Raw genomic sequence first — 17,572 nt, 5'->3', positions numbered from 1 at the left:
AGGACATGATCCTTGCCCATGGGTTAAAAGATCCCCAAAGGGCATAAGGGAGCCCTGTTTTCACTAATTCCTCTCAGTTTGTGCATAGCATAATGGAAATTTACAGAGAATGGGAAGTCCCTAAAGCTCATTCTTGTAAGCTCAGATGGGGGTATGGGAGCATACCTGCCAAGTTGCTGTCAGAGAAATAAGGGACCGGGCCGGAAATAGCAGACCGGAAGTAGCGCTGCAGCCATTTTGGAACTGGGCGGAGCATGCTCAGAAGTGACTTTTGATGCTGCTTTGCCCAGTTCCAAAATGGCCGCTGCGCCAGAAGTCGCACTGCAGCCATTTTGGAACTGGGCAGAGCAGCATCAAAAGTCGCTTCTGAGCATGCTCCGCCCAGTTCCAAAATGGCTGCTGCACCAGAATAAACCGGGAAAAACCAAAAACTCCGTTTTTTCCAGCTAGGAACAGCTGGAAAAACGGGGATTTCCCGGGGAAAAGGGGAGACTTGGCAGCTATGGTATGGGAGGCATGTAGAGACCACCCATTGCCCAGATTCCTCTAGAATGCTGCATGCACATGGCCAGGCACACTGGCTGAGGAGAGGGTTGAAACAGAGCTCTTTTAAGCCCCCTGAGTTATCCTTTATGAATCCACACGGCATCCAGGCAGGGAAGGCTCATGCCCATATATATATATATACATACACACCTACACACACACACACCTATTTCCAAGACAGCCACATATTGCCACATGCATTTAACTAGCTAAAAACATAGAATAGGTAAGCCTAGTTTAGTGGAAATTTCTTAAATTATATTTGAACAATAAACAGCAAGAGTAATACCGCAAAGTACTCCTCTGTTTTCATTTATATCTACAATAAACTTCTATAAACAGTTTGTCTCCCAAAAAGAAAGTCCCCAATAAAATAAAATCAAAAATAAACACCCAGTGTTCTATATTTGCAAATTTCTGGTAAGTTAAAAATAAACAAAACAAAATAAAAAGAAGGAAAAAATTAACATAAAGGGAAAAAGAAGAGAAAGAAAAACAGGCCCCACTCAGAGGTGCATATTTACATTCTTCAAACTGTAGCGGTGAAAAATAATTCTATTAAGTGCAGGACATTCCTAGTGTTGCAGTAGTGACATATTTAAGAAAGTCTCCATGAAAACAATTCTTTTGTCTGAAGAGTGATGCATTCCATGAAATATTCTAGCTTTGCCTTCACTTGCAGCCCGTGGCAGAGTCTGGATTGAACAGTTCCTTGTATAACGGAGGAAACAGTGTATTCACTATATCGGGATGAGATTGTTTAAATACCTGCAGTTTTTCTCCGTGCAAGTTGCAAAGTGCAGTGATAGTTGGTATCTTGGCTACTAACTATAAGACAGACAAAGAAGCAAATTGAGAGAAAGTTTATTCTTAAAGAAATTGTCTCATGAAATCCTGATTTCTAAACTGATTGGCTTTCCACACAGAGAGGTGTGTGCATGTGATTTGGGTTGGGGCTTCTGAGTGGGAGGTGGGGTTCCACATCCTGGAGCTGCTATTTTCTGGCTACCTGAAGGAGCACCACCTGCCGTATAGATTACCTTGGTCTTAAGAACAACTTCAGAGGGCTTGTTTTATGTGTTAGGCCACTAGGAATGTAAGGACAAGTGTTAAGGCCTTTTCAGTGGTGGCACTACAGCTGTGGAATATTCTCCATGTGGAGCCAATAGGCTCCATCTCTGGCAGTTTTTACAGAGAGCACTTTTCATTTGACAGATTTGTAATGTTTAAAACTTTACTGCTGATGTTTTTATCCAGTAGCTGTATATGACTGCTTTTTAGTTTTATTTATACTGGTGTTTTTAATGTGTGGATTTTGCTTTCTGATTTCCTCTTTCTTGTGTTGTGACATTCCTATGAGTGCCCTTGAGGCACAGCAGCAGACTATGAGCAACGGAGGGAAATATATGTAGGCACACATTCTATGCCTGTAGATTTTCCTTTCCATGGCTAATAGCAGCTCCATGGGAAAGACTTGGACTTGGACCATAATATACAGGAAGCAGAAGCCCCTGGGGGGGGGTGTTCATGTTTGTGGCCGGGGTGGCTGGCAACTGCCCTACGGACACTAGTGTTGCTGGTGCTCATCAAATGATATGGGGTGCGGCAAGGAGTTGGGTGGCAAGGTCAGGAACACTGCACATGCTCAGTAGTGGAAGCATTGGCTTGGCTTCCCCAGTTGGGAGAGCAGCTCTGGGGCACTGCGGCCTCGCCAGGCTGGCTGCTCCTGATGGAGGGGAAGAGTTGGAATTCCCTTTGCCATACCAAAGATCTTATCCAAATCAGCCCAGCTGCTTCTATGTTTATGAGGTTACTTTTCTTTATCAAATAATCCCAAAGCAGCTAATAATAATAATAATAAGCATGAAACGTTATAAAACAATTCCAATTAAAGTGATAACTGCATTCAAATTCATAAAATAAAACTAAGAGCAGAATACAACAATTCATCTTGAAGGCGGGGGGACAGGTCTCTGCTGTAAAATTTAATTAGAGCCTAATAAGTCTTGTTTTTTTAAATTAATTGTAATACAAATTATCAGAGCATGGGGATTGAAACTGAATTATTTTTCTTTGAGTTTTTATAATGTATCTTGACTGATGTTTTAAATTGGTGGCTAAGACCAGCAGATCAGCTGGAGTCAAAGGGCATGCATTCTAGCTGGGCATGCATCCTTCCCTCCCTTATGGGTGGGGGAAACTGTAGGGCAGGGAGACTCCATCAACACAGCCCCAAGCGCACACCTATTGCTCTACATGCAAATCCCTTTACACACTGGAGGCAGCAGTGGGCTAGCTTCTAGCATGTGTGTGGAATAGAAGCCATAGCAATGTTTGAAGATCACATGGACTAGGAAAATTCCTGGGTAGGAGACTGAAGAACTATTTGATTCAAACAAGAAAGCCTTTGCGGGCAGGAACACTGGAATCACTAATAGCCAATCAGAAAAAGGGGGAATTAAAATCAATATTAATTAACTGTACACTTTTTACGTAGGAGTGTCAGTTTGTGTACTGAAGAGCTACCTTTGCCAAAGTCTCATCATCAAGATGATTCTTCTGGATCACATGTTGAAGTGCAAAATAAATCTTTTCCTGAAGCTTCTGGACTTTCCTTGGTTCCAACAGCCAAGCCCGATCTGGCCAAAAGAAATAAAATAAATTCAAATGAAGGCATAATAAACTAAAGCCAGAAAGATGGAAAGATGACTTGTTGCAATAGTTGTTAATAGTGTTGTGGTCCCAGTTGCAGAGCCACCCCTCCCTGTGCAGAAGCTATAGCTAAAGGCATAAAGGAACAAACTCAACCAGACTACAATCTGAATTAGAAATGGACACAACTTTATTGACTCCAGATGCAGGTGGACCTTTGCTCATGCATTGGGTGTATATCCATTCCAGCCTCCTGCTAGAGGACTGAAACTTTGACAGTAATGCAAAGGTTTATGGCATCCCCAAGACACCAGACTACCAAGGTGGCCATTCCCACTTGCCCCACACTTGGCTTCTGGATAGAGACTTCCACCGAGGCCCCTCTAACAGGGTACCTTGCTCTTCAGTCAGGGTGGTGCACCAATTCAACTGGGACCTTGATAACCCAATGCCTTACCTGCCCAAAGTTGCTATGGGGAAAGTGGCTCATTTTGCTACGGGGAAGGCAAAACCTTGCCTGTTTGCATGCAAATTTCTTCCTGGCTCCGAATATGGCAACCATTAGCAACCAGAGCAAGGTCAGGTATTATTACAAGGAGGTAAACATGATTAAAAGAAGCAACTACAATGAAAATATGGTAAAACAAGGACTAGTTAAAAACAAGTGACTTAGAATGCAAAATAAGGTTAAACAAGACAAATTACAAAACCAAGACAAGGAGGGAGGGAGGGTTTGGTCTTCTGCCAGCTGTGATGAAGGTGCCAAGCTCAGTCGGCTTTCAAGCATCCCTGGTGGACTGGAGAAGAAGCATCTGCTTCCCAGCCCGCAAGTGAGGCCCTGCTCCCTCAGGTGCCCAGGATTTGGTGGGCAATGCCATCCTGCAATGCCCACGAGTCCTGGCTCCCACGACAGGCCACAACTGCCTTCCACCCAGAATAGGGTAAGTGGCCATTGTAACCCCACCATGAGGAGGAAGTGTAATATTTTAGCTCCCTATATCAAAAGAGCTAAGTTTTTAGTATCTGATATTAGCTTTCACTTTAGGTGCAGGCAGCAATGCATCCCTCTCTAACCTTGCCCTATGGCTTTCTCAGCCCCTGCAAGCCACTCACATATCACAGCTGTACTAGCCAGGTTCTGGGGGAAATAGAAGTTTTGGAATCCTGCCACAAAATCTAGCACAGTGTTTCTCAACCTTTTTTGGGCCACGGCACACTTGTTCTATGAAAAAAAATCCCGCGGCACACCAACTCTGTGCCGCCCTATATTTAGTTTAGTTTGGAGGGGAGACGTAAAGCATGCCACTGAAGAACTGCTGCGCGGTAGCCAGGCGGACCCACCAGGTGCAGAGCCTGCGGAGCGAGTGGGGACACGTTAGACAGCACGCACAGACCCCAGGCGGGCAGACACGGGCACGCAGCTGCCGCCGTCTCCCTCCCAGCCGCCCCAGGCAGCCGCCGCCGCTCTGGCCCGGCGAAGGGAAGCCCTGCGCAGCCTTCCCCGCCTGCCTCCTCCTACTTAGGCGGCGGCGGCAGCACCCTCTCTGGCCTCCGGTTGGATGCCGACTCTAAATTTTGCCGCGACGTGCGGCGACGAGAAGGGCGATTTGCATTGTCACGTGCCTGGCGGCCGCCAATAACCAACAATAGCCCGCCGGAAAGGAAGCCGGCCGGGTCACGACGCAGGCACTCGCCTCGCGTCGTGACCCGGCCGGCTTCCTTTCCGGCGGGTCAGCGACGTGACAATGCAAATTGCCCTTCTCGTCGCGGCACACCAGCCAGCGTCTCGCGGCACAGTAGTGTGCTGCGGAACACCGGTTGAGAAACGCTGATCTAGCAGACCACTGTGTAAGTCTATGATTGGGACAAGAGTTTGTGAAACTTGAAACCACATAACTTTAAAGGGCATTCCACTGAAAACAAGAATGTTTGTTTCCATTGCAAGCAATGTGGTTTGAACCAATATGCTGAATGTCCTCTCCCAGTTCCTGCTCTGACTGAAGATTGGTGCTTTCTGGTTCTTGGACTAGAAATGGCATCTTTTCTGCTGTAGTTCTGAGCCTCTAATTTTCTCATAATGTGGAGATATTTGGCAGTGGCCAGAGCAGTCCTGGTTTAGCTGCTTCCCTGAAATTTTCACCCCCCCCCTTTTTATCTTGTTGGTGAATTCCATCAAGATAGTGCTGCATGTAACAGGGGCAACAAAATAATACTTCGGTTCTATCCTTGAAATATCAAATAACTGCCAGGAAAACTTCCGTAAGTTCAGTAATTGAATTGAATTAAAGTCCAATGGAAACTTTCCTGTACGATATCCAGAGTTATACGGGTATATAGTCCATGTGCCATACCTCTTCTATATTCAAACATGCACACAGCAGCAGTTGTAACTTGTAACATCAATTCTTCTCCTTCTCCACTAATCCTATTTTACAGCTTGGCATGCCTGGCCATTCTACCCTTCAGGTTTAGCTGTGCAAATTGCCACTGCCTGAAAGGCCACCTCCTTCCCTACAGCCCGCCCCCCCCCCAGGTGTTAAGATCAGCAGAGAGATTTCTCTTGTCCTCAGCATTCTCTCTGGCAGTTGTGTGACTCCCTCCCCACAGAGATACGTCTGGCATCTTCTTTATGCATCTTTTGGCAAATACTGAAGATGCTGTTGCAATATATAGTTACTGACTCACACTTGCATGCATGAAAGGGTTAACTTGGGCCCTGAGCTCAAGCTGCCAATGGGTGGAGTTTAGTGGGCTCCCAGCAACTTTTGATCCCCCTTTCCTGTCTTTGCTGTCTTCCTGGAAGAAAGGAGTCATGTGGAATGGCTCCCTGACAAAGAAAAATCAGGTGAATGAATCTCTCTAAAATAGATTTTACACCCTGCAGCTTTCCTAAAGCTTGCACGATCCTTTTGTGATGAAACCAAGTTCTTTCCTTTTAAGTCTTTTGGATCCTTTTTTGTTCTTTGCTTTTCTGCCTGTGGGTGGAGACTTTTTTTGCTGTAACTCCTGAAACTCCGAGTAACCTCTCCAATTATTTGGAAAACTAAATGCCTGATTTATTCTAGTATTTTCATGCAGATTGTTTGTTTAAAGGTGGATGAGGTTAGATTTAAATCTAACCAAGTTTTAATGTGCCTGGTGGCTAAAAAGGTAAAGGGACCCCTGACCATTAGGTCTAGTCGTGTTCGACTCTGGGGTTGCGCGCTCATCTCGCATTATTGGCCGAGGGAGCCGTCGTATAGCTTCCAGGTCATGTGGCCAGCATGACAAAGCCGCTTCTGGCAAACCAGAGCAGCACATGGAACGCCGTTTACCTTCCCGCTGTAGCGGTTCCTATTTATCTACTTGCATTTTGACATGCTTTCGAACTGCTAGGTTGGCAGGAGCTGGGACCAAGCAACGGGAGCTCACCCCGTCACAGGGATTCGAACTGCTGACCTTCTGATCAGCAAGCCCTAGGCTCAGTGGTTTTAACCACAGCGCCACCTGGGTCCCGCCTGGTGGCTATGAGAGAGTAAAAAATCTCTTCCAAAACTCTTTCTCCAACAGATGTAGCTCTTTATGCTGGCTGTTGGCACCTGAGATGTATATCTTTTAGGAACCACATCATTTCTGTGATTTCAGGTTGTTTTCAACATTGTGTTTTAATTGTTGTAACCTAACAAACAACAACAACAACAACAACAACAACAACAACAACAACAACAACAACAAAAGCAACCACCTACACTGGTTGTTCAGCTGCTGTTCTCCGCCATGTGAAACAGGATTAGTTACCAGGTTATGCGCTGCAGTGAAGCACTTTAAAAAACTTGCCACATGACTCAGGATAAACTTACCCACTATGCAGAAGCACTGCGATATAATGCACTATGGTAAAGTCCAAGCCATGCAGTAGAACAGTGTGGTCAGTTCCCAGCTAACATGCCAACAGTTTGGTGTGATAACATCATCCATCACCATCTGGCCAACCATTGCTCATTCCTGCTCTAGCACATATTTACCCAAGTTTGTTCCCGTAAACTTCAGGGATCATGTACTCCAGCTTCAATGCTTAACCTCTTCAGTTGTAATTTTTATTGAATTACAGGCAAAATACAAGACAGATCAAACCCATTCAGTAATTTAATGTACGTACTTATGTGAAGAACAACAGTTATCAGCATAGGCTGAAAAGAACTGGAAATAGTGAAGTTTCTATGGGATGCAGGTGGGAAAGTATAATTAGTTGAAGATAACTACCTGGTGATATCAGAACAGCAGATGAAAACAAGGCAATTTCCTCCTCAGTCAGCTGCAAGGAACATAAATTCTTTGCAAAGTCAAATGCTTCATTCACGAGGTCATCAGAACCTGTGTGTAGAAGACAAAGTCAACATAAAATCATATTGCTTCACATGTAAAGTTTTCCGTTCTAAACGATGAAAAACACCCCCTAAAGCAGCAATTTAACACAAATTTTACTGTCTACTCAGAGCTGAGTGAGGTGAGGGGTGCTCAGGTGGCGGCAGGAGCAAGCAGCGGCGGCGGCAACAGCAACGCAGCGTGGGCAGCCCAGTCCGGGCCGGCTCCTCCGGGCCCGACCTCCGGGCCCATCCTCCTTCTCTCTCCGGGCCTTCACTCCAATGCCTTTGTGGAGGCCGGTCGCGGAAGCACTCCCCAGCCTCTGGGAGGCATCGGAACGAAGGCCCGGCCTCCCTGAAGGCATCGGACGCTCAGTAGGCCTCGGGCACCTTGGTTTACTAACTTCCGGGTTAGGATTGTTCGTAAACCGAAAATTCGTAAATCGAGGTTCCACTGTAGTCAGAAGAGAACTCCCCCCACAAGCCCAATTGAAACATAACATAAAATAGAACAAATAACTAAGTGTGATATGAGGGTCTAATCAAATATATAGTTGTATGTGCTTATTTACTCATTTAAAGCACTTTTACTCCAGTCTTTAAAAGAAGAAAAGACTCCAGAGTTGCTGACAAAGTTCAGAGATAATAAATAATTCCAACTCATCTCCACCGGAGTTTAATGTATGGACCCGTGACTTGTATTGTGGCTTAAATTTATTTGGCACACTTATTAAGGTACACTTCCCTTTTCATGAATCAGCTTTACCTTTTGTTCTTGATCACTTCATGATTATTATGATTTTACTCTGATTACTCTCACCGTTTATATTTGTGCATTAATTTTGATTCTACCATACAATAGTAATATAAAGGAGACTCACAAAAAGATATAAAGCAGTGAAATACAACAGTACAAATGGGACAGCAGCATATTGGCCCAGTATACCTGAGGGAGAATCAGCACCCCCATTGTTCAGCCCAGACACCTCCGAGGGCCTTCTGGTGGTTCCCTCACTGCAATAAATGAAGTTGCAGGGAACCAGGCAGAGGGCCTTCTCGGTAGTGGCACCCTCCTTTCAGATGAACGCCATTTCTTCAGATGTCAAGGAGATAAAGAACTACACAACTTTTAGAAGACTGCTGAATGCAGCCATGTATCAGGAAGTTTTTAATGTTTGACATTTTCTTATGTTTTATATGTGCTGTAACCCACCCAGAGTGGCTGGGGAAAACCCAACCAGATGGATGGGGTAAAAATATTATTATTATTATTATTATTATTATTATTTATTAATAATAATAATTAAAGGGTGGTGCAGTTAAGGGCTTATCCACACTTACCTTTGCCTCGCTCTTTCCAGTTTAAAGCTCTGTGTCCAAACATTTTTTTCTTGCCCTGAGCTTTCCCTGCGAGTACTTGCTCTTTAGTGTAAAAATCAGTTTAGGTTTTCCACCTTCAGTGTGCGTTAGCATCATTTTTATACCTTATACAGTAAATAAAAAACTTAAGTGGATCCAAGCCCTGATTCACATTCTTTCTCCTTTGCCCTTTTCCCAAATCTTAATATGGATTTAATGTTTCTCCCACTTCTATTTACCCAAAGGGCTGGAGAAGAAGCATCTAAAATGATGATTACACAATCAGAGGTTCAGATTAATGAGAGTGTTCTTAACCTATGACCTCACTTATATGGAAACAAGCAGTGCCTGGGGATAACAGTGGAATCTAACAGATTCTTTTGATTTCAAATATATCCAATGGTGATGAGTTGATACTCATTTGATAATGTATGGACGCATGTGCCACCGTTATATACCCAGATCACACCACAATTTTATGGCTTGGGTAAACAATATAGAAATCACCCTACCCAAAGCCTTGAACATTTGCATCCCTCCGTATTTTCCTTCAAACAGAACAGTGTTGTTGAGTGGATTGAAGGCACGGCACATTCTGACTAAAACCACTTCCAAACAGCCTGGAAAGACAGCAAACGTTACTGTACAGATATATCATGATGCGATAGTTGCATTCAACCATTTTCTGGAATCAGAAGGTATTCACAAACCAATTCTTATTCCTGATCTCCACAGCTAGATACAAGGGCTAGTGCAACCCAGCCTGCAGCAATTGTGGGATTAATATTCTGTGAAAAAGGCAGCGAATGAGCTGCTTCTCCCTGTCACAGAAGGGAGAAGTCACAGAATTACTCTAATTTAATTATAACAGTGCTGGTTGAATATGCATGGAAACAGTATTGGACTACTCAATTGTGAGAATGTATTGTGGACCACCAAGCCCTTGCTTTTTCTACTTTTGAAGTTGAGGTTGTCATGCAAAAGTAAAAAACAGTCCAGCATGCTTTGCTCCAAAAATCCCACCCCTCCTCCATCTCATTAAGAGAAAAAAGAACAATTGAATATAACAATTGAATATAATTTTAAACCAACAAAATGTATGTAAAATACTGTGTTCTCTAAACACTTTTGTCAGATTGATTGATTGATTTATGATAGGCATTGGAAGGAAAAATATATAGCATTACACGATAGCTGTTTGGCTGAAATGATGATAATGCACTTCTGTTGTGAAGGTGATTTTATCAGTCTTTCTTGTCCTTTTTCCAGCTCAACATTATTTGCAGGGCAACCCTATCCATGTATTTTCAGAAGTAAGTGCCAATGAGTTCAAAGGATACGAGCATTTTAAAACTCTCACTTCTATTCAGGTGGAAGGGAGTACAACGGGATATCCTCTGTACATTTAGGTCACAGTCAAATTTTAGGCATTGCGTGCTGAGGTACCAAGACTTCCCACCAAATAATTCACACTTCAGTTTTGGTTTTTGGCATTAATTTTGGCCACAACTTTATTTAAATACAACTGAATGTGAGTGATGGCTTAGGCATTGGTTCCCATGCCATCCGCCCCCCGCCTGGGACAGATCTGACTCCCCTAGCGTACTGGGGAAGTCAGGATAGGTAAGCACCCTCTGAGAGAGGCTGGGGCAGGGCACCACGCCCTATGACCTCTCCCCCAGATGCTCCCCGAGGCTCATGCGCGGTCCTACCCCCTAGTGGGGGTACGGACAAACATGTGGAGCCCCAGGATTTCTTTAATGGAATACCCCTAAAGGCAGCAGCAATTTTGAGGGGCAGGCCCAGCCAAATCCTTACCCCTCCACCATCCAATTCAAACCAATGCCTAACCGCCAACCTTACAAGTTGTGACACTTTGCTATGTAGTAGGCAAAAACCACCTGGCACCAGCCAATCAGCCAGATGGCAAAATTCCTACTAGGCCCCCGCAGCAATACGGATGACCCCATGACAGGCACAGTAACGTCAAGCGCAGCAAAACCCCCTAAATATAGGGAGGGTGGGCGGGAGATCCGTTGCAAGCACCCAAAAGCGAAAGCGCAACCTGCTTGCACCCATATATAGGCTGTGGCTGTCAATCAAAATTAGCAACATAACATTCTCCCCAGCAACAGACCCTCAGTGGCCATCCATACTGACCCGCCCCTACTGACCAGGGAATGTCTTATTAACCCTTCCGCAATCCATGCTCTCCTTAAGGGGAGAACCTGCTTTGTTTAACACTCCCACAAATACTTTTTCAGTGACACAGCATGATGTCCCATCTGATACCCTGTTTGAATCCTGAAGCTGATTTATCAATGGTTCTGTAAGCTTTGGTAATTCTGAGCCTCAAATGCTGCTTGTTAGTAAATTAACTGTAGACCGGTCTCCCCCCAACCTGATGCCCTCCAGAAGTTGAGCTACAACTCCCATGAGCCCCAGCCATTTGTTGTTGTTTAAAACACCTGGAGGGCCCCTGGTCACGAAAGTTAATGGAAACACTGACACCACCCCTGTTTACTCACCTGATTTGAGAAGTAGAATTTGATCATTTTGACAGAGCTCCATGAAGCCTGTTATCCGCTTTGCAAATTCCACCACGTACTGAATGGCATGTGTGATCTGGATTGCACATTGCTGCCATAATGCTTCTCTTGACTTCCAGAAGAAATGTGCGTGCAAAAGGAGAGCAGAGAGTAATCATAAAGCAAGTTGATCCTTCAGACATTAAATGAATGTATGCTATTCAGCCACATGATCAATAATATATTGTTGACAATTACTCATGTGATAGGTGCAGATCCTCTGGTTACTGAAGCAATAGGTGGTATTCAAGTAAGCTTTACTTCTAGTAGACCCATTGAAATGTATGACATGACTTAAGTTAGGTTTATTAATTTTAATAGGTCTTCTCAGAAAAAAACTTAGTTGAATACCACCCATTGTGCAGACACTTTAACCTACTATGACACCGTGATCAACTCCCACCCAGAAACCAATGTCGCCACCGGGGAAGGACGTGCGGATCCAGAATTGGCCTCCACAGTCACTTACGGACTCATTGTTAAAACCGTGTTTATGGAAGACAATCTTACTCGGCTACAAGTGATTGCCAAAGGAATTACTAAGTGCATAAATTAAAATAGCAAGAAAAAATAAGTCTATTTAATAGGACTGTTTTGTGGTGTTAAACACAAAAACATTCATGTAAGTCCAGGGTGAAAATTTCAGGGTGTACTCACTGCTGAATTGACCTCCTCTGAGGATGGGGCAAATATAATAAATTGATCAGATCCCGCATGTTCCTTGAACTCTATGGTAATTGATCCGGAATCATTACAAAGCATAGTTTCTAGTAATGCAAGGAGAGTTGCTCCATGAGTAGATGCATAGCTCACTGGTCCAGAAGTGGGGTTTATCTAATGATTAGGCTCTGATGCAGCAGTGGAGAACTTCCAGGCCATGAAACAGATTATACCTGGCATGGGTCCTAATTTTCCCCAAATCACACCACCTGCCCCACACATGTTGTCATATGTAAAATCAGGTGTGGGGCAGCTAAAGATGTGGCTGCTCTTGATTGTAACTTAGCAAGCCAGACATGCTATGAGTGCCAGTTACCTGACGGGGGCTGACAAGTAAATCCCAATGGGATTAGCTCCACGATGGACTTCTCAATCAGGAACTCCATAGTGCAAGCATTCCCTGCCCAAAGCAGTGTCATGTCAGTGCTGTTCAGCTCATTGGCACTGACAGAAAGCCTCACCTGCCAAGGAACAACTGGGAGCAAATGAAAATGCTTCACCCAATGTAAACACACCCGTCAAAGCAGGTCTCTTTTCCTACCCCTGCTCTAAGGTAGAGAGGTGCATGTCTCATCTGGAGAATGTGCTTTTTCCTTCCCATTTATTCAGTTTATTCAGACTTTTCTGCCCAGTAAGTCTCTGAGCTTCCACCAGCAGAGAGAGGGACATCTGAGTCCATCAATCTCCTGTATGTTTTCTTATCTGACTGGAGGAGGATCCACACCAACATCTCATAAAAAGGCCCACAAAAAACATGTGGGAACTGCTAATTTTAGGGAACAACACGAATCCACCAATGGGACTCAGTCCCCATGTCTTTTCTGCCATGTTCCCTTGCAGAGCTGAAGAGGACAAGGATCAAGGCCCCAAGAGTGGCTGATGCAGGCCCGGCTCTAGGGGTAGTCTCAGTGGCGCGGGGCGCCAGGGCGCGGGGCTGGCAGGAGGGTGCTGCATGGCAAAGCCGTGCGTAAGCTGTGCTGTGCGCTGTGCCCGCCCACCAGGGCGGGGGCACCGGAGCAATCTCTGCGCCAGGGCGCCCGACCGGCTTGAGACGGCCCTGGGCTAATGTAACCTGCTTGAGCAAGGCGTGTTCTAACACACTGAGCATCCTTTTGCTCCAGTGTCTGTTTATGACTGGCTTCCTAATGCAGTGCTTGTCGGTGCTCTGGAGTCCTCAGACTCACCCCTTGGGATCCATTGAGCCAGCCTTCCAGCTGGCTGCTAAAATTTTATTCTAAAAAGAAAAGGTACCCTGGGTAAGGGATGTCTTATTCAACAACAACAACAAGAAGAAGAATTTATTATTTATACCCCACCCATCAGACTGGGTTGCCCTGGCCACTCTGGGCAGCCTCCAACTTATATAAAAACATAATAAAACATTATCATTAAAAAACTTCCCTATCCAGGGCCGCCTTCAGATGTCTTCTAAAGGTTGCATCTCATTGGTTTGAGGAAGGGGGTGTGTCACATAAACGCCATACCCCCCAACATTTCTCCAGTGAAAATAGGATGTCCTAAGGAAAAGTGGGACATTCCAGTATCAAGTCAGAAATCGGGATGACTTCTGTAAATCTGGGGCTGTTCCTGGAAAATATGGACACTTGGAGGGTCTGTTGTTTTATTTGTTTATTGGATGTGTGTGCTGGTGTTCACCATAGTGCTCCACTGAATTCCTCCCTAAGACGTTGCTCCTGTTTTAAAATGTCATTTTTCAAAAGTACTGTCCTCAACTGTGTTATCCAGCAATTAATTAGTAGAAATAATGCACAGAACAACAGTGATTGGAAAGAGTAATAACAACAATAATAATAATTTATACGCTGCCCATTTGACAAGAATATAGAAGCCTAATGCAGTGAGTTGTGTTTTTGGTACCTTGCTCTGGTATTCTTTGACTTCTTCATATGTGTGGGTTTGCCAGGCCAGCTGGTGTAGTTCCTCTATTGTGTACTGACATGTCTCCAAATGGGACTTAATGATATTCTGTGCAATTCGGTCTAAGAAAGAGGAACAAAAAGGAAGAAACTCTGTTTCACAATCATTAAAATTTTAAATATACTTTGTTTTACATTGCACACAGGTGACATTGTGGGTTAAACCACAGAGCCTAGGGCTTGCCGATCAGAAGGTTGGTGATTCGAATCCCTGCGACGGAGTGAGCTCCCATTGCTCGGTCCCTGTTCTTGCCAACCTAGCAGTTTGAAAGCACCTCAAAGTGCAAGTAGATAAATAGGTACCGCTCCTGCGTGAAGGTAAACAGCGTTTTCGTGTACTGCTCTAGTTCGCCAGAAGCGGCTTAGTCATGCTGGCCATATGACCTGGAAGCTGTACGCCAGCTCCCTCAGCCAGTAAAGCGACCCCAGAGTCATTCGTGACTGGACCTAATGGTTAGGGATCCCTTTACCTTTACTAATCATGTTTTCTTTTGTTAAGAAGGCAGGACAGAATTAAATAATAATGTTATCTAGTAATACTAGGATAATAGTAGAAATGAGGATAACAACAGCCACTCTTTTACTGCAGTGACCACATGATGAGCTGGCCACTGAACAATAGACTCAAGAACACTTTCCCCATTGCTACAACACACTGGGCACTCTTATTTAGTGGTACTGTACTCCACTGCCAGGATCGCATTTAGGGGAATATTGAAGAAACAATTCAGAGTAATGTAGAAGCAGCAATTTATTACTTGGACTTTCTATTAATTTGTCTTTGCAAGGGTCAAATCACATAACCTGATAATCAGCCAACAACAAACACAAATCTTTGGTTGTACATCTTGCTTGAACATCACTCTTGTGGCCATAAGGTGACGGCAAAACAGCAACTAACAGTAAGTACATGTGGAATGCAAGTGCTGCAAAATTGAAGTGGAAGAGATTCAAGCACATATTGGGAAATGTAGACTTGTGCAATTAAAGAGGACGAAACTGCTTTATCCCCACCATGCAGCAAATCTACTTTAAAAAAAGTAACAGACTCTTTTGTGGTCAGGAAAGTAATGGGGAAATGCATTTTTGAAAAGGGTGGAATGATTGAATGGTTTATAAACACCCCAAAAGGAAATCAGGATAAATTCAGGAAGCTTGCTCCTTGTCAGATAACCTCCTTACAAATCAATAAAAATGAATGCTCAATAAAAAAATGGATATAATCTAACTTCTACAAGCAAAACAGGGTGAATGCTCAATATATAGGTTGTCTGCAGGAGCCCTGGAAAACAGGGAATGAGACATTCTGCAATATAGAACAATAGCTAAATTCTCACATATTGCACAACTGCTGAAAAAGCCAGTAAGACACAACAAGGACACTCAATATGAGCTGAGCTGAGCTGAGCTGCTTCTCTGCTCAAAATGGCACTAATTTTGCCATTTTGAGCAGAGGAAGCTGCTCAGCTCATGGATCTGGCAGTATGCATTATTTAATTAATCCATTGATTTAAAATATTCATGATCCAAATATGCATAGCAGTATAAAACAGAAATAAATAAAAATTAATACAAAGTACAACATGTGTATGGAGAAGCAGCAAAAAACTATAAGGCACAATGAAGCAGAGTAAACATTAAAAATTCCATGACACATAAATGGTGTCTTGGTTTAGCACTGAAAATATTTTAATTATGGCACCAAAGATCAATTTGAATAACATACTTCCACTAACTGATCGCCGAAGAATTGATGCTTTTGAATTATGGTGCTGGAGGAGACTCTTGAGAGTCCCATGGACTGCAAGAAGATCAAACCTATCAATTCTGAAGGAAATCAGCCCTGAGTGCTCACTGGAAGGACAGATCGTGAAGCTGAGGCTCCAATACTTTGGCCACATCATGAGAAGAGAAGACTCCCTGGAAAAGACCCTGATGTTGGGAAAGATTGAGGGCACAAGGAGAAGGGGACGACAGAGGACGAGATGGCTGGACAGTGTTCTCGAAGCTACCAACATGAGTCTGACCAAACTGCAGGAGGCAGTGGAAGACAGGAGTGCCTGGCGTGCTCTGGTCCATGGGGTCACGAAGAGTCGGACACGACTAAACGACTAAACAACAACAACAACTTCCACTAACACTCAGAGAACAACCTCAAATGAAGACTTTTAAGATACGGGCAGCCTGTTATGGGAAGAGTTGTTCCATTAGGTATTTGGGTCCCAAGTCATTTCTGACTTCAAAAGTAGGTGCCACCTCCTGGATTTGGCTTTGAGGTAAACAGGCAGACAATGCAGTTCTTCCAATGAATTGTGTAATCCAAATCTACTTGGCTAAACCAGCCAGAATTTTGTAAGCCAAGTTCTACTTCAAGTCATCTTCAAGGACAACATCACATACAAGACAGTACAGAAATCCAGCTGGGAGGTCCCCAGAGCATGGATCACTGTGATGAGGTGACCCTTGTAGAGGCAGGCAAAAGACACTCAGTGCCACTGAGGACACCTGGGCCGCCCCCTGTATAGGCAGGTTTGTGTCCCATAAAGACTGTAAAGTATAGATATATATATTAGGATCTGTGGTCACTATGAGACCAAGTACCATTCTAGTTTCACCCAATGCACCCTGCTAAGTGATCCCAGTCACTTCACATGCTTCTTGTAAAAGGACAGATTTCCATATGGCAGCAATGTAGGCACAGATTCACATTCACAGTGTGCATATGCACTCCTCGCTCCACATGCAACCAATCTCAAATGGATCTGCACTGACAGCATTTTTTAAATAATAAAAAAATCTCAATTTTTAGTAACAGGGCAAGATGTTGAAATTCCTATCGAACCTCTAAAATCCTGGCCATTGAGCCACTGCATACAAACAGCTTTTCAAGCAATAACAGAAATCATGCAGAGAATTCCAAGCAACTTCCACAAAGTAGCCAAAACCACTTAACAACCACCTTGCACTATTATTGATCGGCATAGCTAATATTTACACCTTGGGAGCACTGCTCCTCTTAAACTATTTTGTCTCATTAATGTTAGTTAACTTGAAAGAAGTTGGTTCCGCAGCTTTTCCTATGAATTTGACATTTGAGGCTAAAGCCCTCTGCCGCTCCACATCATAGCTTTCTGTACATGTGCCCATTGTTCCTCCATCTAGGTGTGCAAAGCCTTAGGGTGGGCAGCAGAAGCAGCCGCTGCCAGGAAGGCTCTGTGTGCTGGCATCTGAAAACAAGCCAGGTGCAAAGGCAGACTTGAGATTCTTGTGCCGCAGGCCAGCGGAGCTGGAATGTATCACAGAAAGGCTGTGTTTGGACTCAGGGGACCCGAGTCTGACAGCTCATTCTGTGGGCTGATTAGAGTTACATAAGCATCGGAGGCTGCTTGCTTGCTTAGTTGGCATTGATGAAAGAGAGAAGGGGATT

The 17,572-nt window shown here is 44.1% G+C and overlaps 1 protein-coding gene across 1 annotated transcript in view; it reads right to left on the bottom strand.

The window, feature by feature from the left end:
* Positions 1-411: 411 nt before the first annotated feature.
* Positions 412-17,572, bottom strand: part of RORB (RAR related orphan receptor B) — a 159,562-nt gene continuing 142,401 nt past the window's right edge. The window contains exons 5-10 of the mRNA XM_035100238.3: positions 14,087-14,208; positions 11,429-11,561; positions 9,413-9,520; positions 7,441-7,551; positions 3,073-3,185; positions 412-1,374 (exon numbers count right to left, since the gene is read on the bottom strand). Coding sequence (XP_034956129.1) covers positions 1,219-1,374; positions 3,073-3,185; positions 7,441-7,551; positions 9,413-9,520; positions 11,429-11,561; positions 14,087-14,208 — 743 coding nt within the window. The 3' untranslated portion in view covers positions 412-1,218. The remainder of the gene's footprint in view (positions 1,375-3,072; positions 3,186-7,440; positions 7,552-9,412; positions 9,521-11,428; positions 11,562-14,086; positions 14,209-17,572) is intronic.

The sequence above is a fragment of the Zootoca vivipara genome, chromosome 10 (assembly GCF_965207765.1).
Source record: "Zootoca vivipara chromosome 10, rZooViv2.hap1.1, whole genome shotgun sequence".
Taxonomy (NCBI): domain Eukaryota; kingdom Metazoa; phylum Chordata; class Lepidosauria; order Squamata; family Lacertidae; genus Zootoca; species Zootoca vivipara.
Note: the sequence above shows the minus strand (reverse complement) of the source record. Positions and strands in the feature narration are given on the sequence as shown.